The sequence below is a fragment of the Gymnoscopelus microlampas genome (genome assembly GCF_963454915.1).
Source record: "Gymnoscopelus microlampas genome assembly, chromosome: 21".
NCBI lineage: Eukaryota > Metazoa > Chordata > Actinopteri > Myctophiformes > Myctophidae > Gymnoscopelus > Gymnoscopelus microlampas.
Genome location: NC_139958.1, coordinates 31,452,370 through 31,459,523, shown reverse-complemented (window position 1 = coordinate 31,459,523; position 7,154 = coordinate 31,452,370). Strand labels below are relative to the sequence as shown.

General features: G+C 43.5%; 1 protein-coding gene across 1 annotated transcript; it reads left to right on the top strand.

Moving 5' to 3' along the window:
- Positions 1-3,979: 3,979 nt before the first annotated feature.
- Positions 3,980-5,869, top strand: LOC311038148 (glutamate--cysteine ligase catalytic subunit-like; the record flags this gene model as incomplete). Its single annotated transcript, XM_084047508.1, has 1 exon — positions 3,980-5,869. The coding sequence occupies one exon, from the start codon at positions 3,980-3,982 to the stop codon at positions 5,867-5,869; it is 1,890 nt and encodes a 629-aa protein (XP_083903634.1).
- Positions 5,870-7,154: the final 1,285 nt, after the last annotated feature.

Below are 7,154 nucleotides of genomic sequence, written 5' to 3'. Positions count from 1 at the left end.
AAACCTGTGTGCTACAGACGAGGAGAGGTGGAAACAATCATTAGGAGGAGAAAAGGCATGGGAGGCAGCACAAATTAAGAGGAGATGACATGGGAGAGAGGAGAGAAATCAGGGAAGGGTAGACTGGGGTGAAGTAGAAGACTAGAAGCAAAGAGAAACTGTTCAAATACTGATAAATAGGTGTGTGCCACAGTGGCATGGTGACAGAAAGGGGAGAGAAAGGAGGTGCTTAGTAAATCATGGACCCAGGCAAGCTGTCAGGAAGGGAGTGATATGGAATAGAAGGAGAATGATATGGAAAGAGGCTGAGTGAGATGTGGAAATCATTGGGGGGAGAGAGGAGGGAAGCAGAGCTGGCAGAATTTACAGTTCTTTGTCTGCAAATAAACTGCATCGGGGTGACCTTGTGTGTTGTGACCGTGGCAGAGTCCCACTTTAACTCAGATTTACTCTGCACTGCCCTGGAACGGCTAACCCCATTGCTCTCACTGAGAAATCACTCATCAGTCTGGGCAACCAACCTGCTGCTGGGCTCGCCAACCCCAACACCATGTCATATGGGGCAAATGAAAGGCCAACACAACTACACATGTACCTTGGGCATGCTGTCAGCAGCCTTTTTTCTGGAAAGCCACAGCACTGTGACCAAGCTACGATGTGGACATCTATGCTTACCTTGGTATTGCCCTTGGTGTTAAAGTATCTGGCAGCTGTCTTTTTATTTATTTTTCTGTGAAGAGTTAAACAACACACAGACAATTCTTACTTTGGATCCTTCTCTCAGGTGGGATGGCCTGCTCTGGCCACCCGTAGCTCTGTCTACTATCTGTATCTTTATTTCGCGGAAAAGTGCTGAAGTCTGGATAATTGCACTTTGTGTTCTCAGGACTTTGTTATGCTTGTTATGCTGTCCCAAATCCCCGTACAGAAACTGGAAGCTTGTGTATTCTGTGTTGTGGACTCCTAGAAATCTATTTTGAAAATGTGTCTGTAACTATTTTTAACTATGCTGCTGCCTTTCCTGCCCAGGTGTCCCTCCAAAAATATATTTTAATCTCAACGATGACTATCCTGGTTAAATAAAGATTAAATAAAACAAGGCTATTTCTTTTTCAAGTGTAAACGTGATACCTGTGTTTTCAACAATTGTGTTCATTCCACCTGCGAACTTGGGATGTCCTTTAGCCTTAGGTGCTCCATGAAGTATCGGTTTGCCAATGATACAGCAAAGCTTGGAGAGACTGGAAGCTTGAGCAGAGCACAGAAGCATGGAGAAACCATGAAGATTTTTTAAAGGGCTATACAACTTTCAATTTCCTGCTTGACTTCCATGTGTGTAAAAATAAAAACAGTACTTTGGATGGTGCAGTGGGTGAAATGTTTCCATGAATGCTCTATCATTTCAGCATTTTTATTATAGTTGAATCATTCTCTGTCTTAATGCTTAATGTTTTATGAAATCACGTTGAATTGCCTTGTTGAAATGTGCTATACAGATACCTTTGCCTTGCCTTGATTTACACAGTTTTAGCTCTTTTAAGCATGAAATTCCAAAATTGAGAAATGTGAATGGCTGTCCAGTAGCCAATTTCTTAGAAAGACTACAATATAACATTTGGCCAAACCTCGACAGGCCAAATATCTGTTTTTGGACAGTCCTCAATGGATGGCACTGCTCATCCTGCTACACAATCAGAGCCGTACCTTCCGTACTTACCAAAACTTTAGGTACAGCTCACGGACAAAGCAGTGGTCCAATTCTCTTGCTACAAAATCATCTACTTTCTTTTCCACGTTCACATGTGTCTCCACTTCTAATAATCATAAAGTGTTTGCAATATTTCAGCTCGCACTTTACTTCCGGGATGCGCTGCAACGTTAAAATGATCACGATTTGGCAAGCCAATCATGTGCGAGAAACATGCACTGGCGTTGCCACATCCGTGAAACGGACAAGATACAAGCGCTGGCGTGGTCTATAAAAACTAGCCCAAAAAGAAGCAACCAAATAAGCCCAAAATCGCTTCTAAAATAAGCCAATGATGACACAGAGAGAGAGAGAGACACACGGAGAGAGAGAATTGAATTGAATTGAGAGAGACACGGAGGGACAGAAGGAAAACAAGTGAGGTAGTCGCAACTCGCAACACGTAGTTGCCTTGCCTGTGTGTGTGTGTGTGTGTGTGTGTGTGTGTGTGTGTGTGTGTGTGTGTGTGTGTGTGTGTGTGTGTGTGTGTGTGTGTGTGTGTGTGTGCGTTAACCTCCTAAATATGTACGCCCATTCATTCACAACAAACAATATATCACCCAATTTTGGGTATATATATATATACACATTATATATACAGTATAGAACGCATTTGGCTGTCTTCACTTGCATAACTAGGCTACCAACATCTTCTCCATTTACCTTGCACAGCTCTGTAAACTCACTTCATTCATTGAGCCCTCATGTTATCCAAACACTCATCCTTGCATTCAATCTGACTAAAGCTATGCCTCCCTAACAAGTCACACTGGACCCCTGATATGCAGACACGCTCATTCCTATGTTAATCTTCCCTGCTGCCTCTCACCAGCAGTTACTCACGTCATTTTGCATTTTTGTTTGCAAACACAACCCCCCCCCCCAAGTGTGTGTGGGTGTGTGTGTGTGTGTGTGTGTGTGTGTGTGTGTGTGTGTGTGTGTGTGTGTGTGTGTGTGTGTGTGTGTGTGTGTGTGTGTGTGTGTGTGTGTGTGTCTGTCTCACACACCTCCCCCCCTGCAGTTTCACAATGTATCAAATGTGAGTTACTACTGTTCCGTTACAATTACTGCTCAAATCATTGAACACTCCTTCACATACAAACACAAATGTATGTATGCAATATTCTGCCTCCATCCACATTTTCTGCATGAATTAACAAGTGATAATTACAACACCTACACTGTGTGTGTGTGTGTGTGTGTGTGTGTGTGTGTGTGTGTGTGTGTGTGTGTGTGTGTGTGTGTGTGTGTGTGTGTGTGTGTGTGTGTGTGTGTGTGTGTGTGTACATTGTTTGTGCCTGAGGTGAATGTCACGCTAGATGTGAGGCCAAATCAATCCATGGGGGGACTTCTGTGACATGTTATTTTTCTTCCATTATGAAGAAAATGCATTGGTCATGGTATCCATGCCACACACACACACACACACACACAGACGCCTGCACTACAGTGTGGCCATGAAGAACGCAGGAATGTAGACAATGCTCTGATTAAAATGCACACACCTGCAACATATTTCGAGCTGCGTTCGCTTCCAGCGTTCGCGCGTCTTACTTGTATAGAAACTAGCTGGGTTCCCAGCATTGCTTAGCATTGCCCAGCATTGCACGGGTAAGATAGGCACAACGTACTTGGAGGCCAAGCTATGACATCAGTCATCTATGATGTCAGGGAGAGATCTTCATATTTGTCCATACAGACAGACAGACAGACTCCTAAGATGTCAGTACTGTGACATCAGTACTCGTCAGAACAGAAGGAGAGTTCGGGGATCTTATACTGTATGGGCATATCTGTTCAGACAGACAGACAGACAGTCATCTTCATATTAAAATTGCCTTGTGGGAGGACAGATGGGGAATGGATGGTGGACGGTGGGTGGGTGCCACAAAACATGCCCATAAATGGGGATCACATGCCCATATAGGGATCTAGGTTTTCCAGCCACTAGTACACGGCCTGAACATCTAGAATTTAGACGTTTACGGTACTCCAATATACTTAATTTAGAAATGCCATGACGTCATAGATGGTCACGGTACCTCCATACACTTATAAAGAAATCCCACGGCGTCAGAGGTAGAACCTGTGGATAGTTGCTATTTTGGGACATAGGTCAACTACAGGGAGGAACTGGGCCAGAACCGAATATCTACCCACTTCTACATCGTACAGTACTATTAATGGGAATATCGGTTCAGACCACACGTCAGTTAACTGCACGTTTGTGCAATGGGCTTGCTGTCTCAAGGCTCACCGTTAAATTGGGAAGAATGCAAGAAGTATGCAGACCATGTCAGGAAACATGGCATCGTCCAGTTTCTCAACATCTATAATAAAGTTAAGGATCGTCAGAAGGATGTTTTGAAATGGGGAGATGAGGTGGAGTACATGTTGATTGAAATGGACGAAAAGAATGAAAAGGTTTGCCTTCTTCTGAATGGAGGAGACGTTTTGGACACGCTTCAAGATAAAGGAGAAAAGACAATACCCAACCATCCAACCCACTGGAGTCCAGAATATGCCAGCTACATGCTCGAAGGGACCCCCGGACAGCCCTATGGCGGCACCATGTTGGAGTTCAACATGGTAGAAGATAACATGGGGAAGAGACGAAGAGAGGCCTCATCAGTTCTAAATGCCAATCAAAAGGTTTGCACCATCACCTCATTTCCACGGCTTGGCTGCCCAGGGTTCACTCGGCCAGAACGCCAGCCAACTCCTGTCGAGACGGGCGTGTCCAAGTCGCTGTTTTTCCCAGACGAAGCCATATGTAGACACCCAAGATTCAGTACCCTTACCAGGAATATACGTCACAGAAGAGGTGAGAAAGTAGTGATCAACGTGCCAATATTTAAGGACAGGAACACCCCATCACCATTTGTGGAGACGTATCCCGAAGATGACGGGGAGGCAGCCGGGGCTGCTCTCCCAGACCACATCTACATGGACGCCATGGGCTTTGGAATGGGCAACTGCTGCCTTCAGATGACGTTCCAAGCCTGCAGCATTGATGAAGCAAGGTACCTTTATGACCAACTAGCACCCTTCTGCCCCATATTGATGGCTTTGAGTGCTGCCTCGCCCTTCTACAGAGGCTACGTGTCAGACATTGATTGTCGCTGGGGAGTAATTTCTGCCTCTGTGGATGACAGGACACAGGAAGAGAGGGGGCTGAAGCCTTTGACGGAAAGCAAGTACCGAATCTTCAAATCAAGATATGATTCAATTGACAGTTACCTGTCCAGCTGTGGTGAAAAGTACAACGACATTCATCTCACAATAGACGAGGAGATCAACAAACAACTTCTAGCAGCAGGGATCGACAATCTGCTGGCCCAGCACATAGCTCACCTTTTCATTCGGGATCCCCTCTCGCTCTTTGAGGAGAAAATCAACCTGGATGATGAAAACGAGGCCGATCACTTCGAGAATTTACAGTCGACCAACTGGCAGACGATGAGGTTCAAACCTCCACCTCCGAATTCAGATATCGGCTGGAGGGTTGAGTTCCGCCCCATGGAGGTTCAACTCACCGATTTTGAAAACGCCGCATACGTGGTGTTTGTCGTCCTGCTGACCAGAGTGATCTTGTACTACAAACTGGACTTCCTGATCCCCTTGTCGAAGGTCGACGAAAACATGAAGGTTGCACAGAAAAGAAACGCTGTGCAGGAGGGCATGTTCTACTTCAGGAAAGACATCTTCAAAGGCTGCTACCCTCTTGATGATGACACCTCATCTGCTCAGAATGGCCTCGAGATTGATGGTTGTGAGGAGCACACACTGATGAGTATAGATACAATAATCAATGGAAAGGAGGGGGTGTTTCAAGGGCTCATCCCAGTCGTCAACAGCTACCTGGAAAATACAGAGGTGGATGTCGACACCAAGTGCACCATTCTGAATTACCAGAAGCTCATACAGAAACGAGCCTCCGGCGAACTGATGACGATGGCGATGTGGATGAGAGAATTTGTTGCAGAGCACCCCCAGTATGAGCAGGACAGTGTTATAACTGACAAGATCAACTACGACTTGTTGAGGAAGTGTGACAGGATTGCGAAGGGAGAGGAGCGGTGCCCCGAACTGATTGGAGATCCTGTCAACAGATTCAAATGAGAAATGTTTTTTGCACATGAAGATCAAATATAATAGGGCTGCAACTATCGGTTATTTTCTTAACGATTATTCTATCGATTACTATAAAAAAATGCAATATTTAAGAAAAATAAAGTATTAACATAATAAAAGGTTTTTGAAACGATTTTTTATAATAGACTAAATTGGTTATCTGCTTAACCACATAGACCCTATTCTTTTTTAGCGAAGTGAGAGAAAAAACATCCACCAATTGGAGCGAATCAGTCTGGGTTCCAGCTCTAGTGTCGTGCATAGAGATAGCGGATACAACAATTAAGTATGCAATGTAGTGCAATTCTACTGCTTTTAATCTTGTACTCTTGTAAATACTGTGATACCACTATTCAAAGTATTAATGTATTTCTGTTGCTGCTTATGCTTTCTTGAGCTTTTGGTAGACATCCTTTTGCATTTTAAAGAGAATTGTTTGCTTTGCTGTGCTTGACATGCACATTGTAATATTCCTATAAAATGGGGAAAAAATGAAACTAACCATTTTTTTACACTTTACACTGTTTTACACTTTTATAAGTACACTGTACAGTATAACTGCAGACGTATGACACTAGAGGGCATTCACTGCGTTGAAAATGGACGCCTGGGGCAATTGACAAAGCAGGTCAATTGCCGAGTAGGGAATAAGAATGTGTTGATCCATAGCAATACCCATCATGCTCCAGAGCAAAGTAGGAGACTTTGAATATGTAAGTACGGCACTAATGATAGTTATGTACTGTATGCATTATGCAACTAACCAAATGACCAACATAGCCATCCTTAGAGCCACACAATATAAGAAACATAGCGCAGAGTAATGCATACAGAGGCAAGCACAGACAATCTCACATACAGTAAGAGAACAGTGGCATTCCATTAGTACTTGTCTACCCCTTCCGTCTTTCTAGCTTTGTATGAGCACCTTCGTGTATCTCATCAATGTGTTTCATCTCACCTGGCTGTCAGTGTGAGTGAATTGTATTGGTGTGTGTTTAGTAGTGGTGGAGAAAGTAAAGTTTTACTTAAGTAAAAGTGTCAATACTGCAATGCAGAAACACAACTTAAGTTAAAATCCGGTAATCAAAATTGACTTGAGTAAAAGGACAAAAGTATTGTCATCAAAATATACTTTAAGTACCTCCAAAAGTGAAATTACTCATTATGCAGAATGTCCTGTTTCATAAGTTGTCATTATGTCTAAAAAGAAATCTAAAAAAACTTTTGAAAATAGCTGATCTAAAAGCACACAACATGTCGCATCACGACA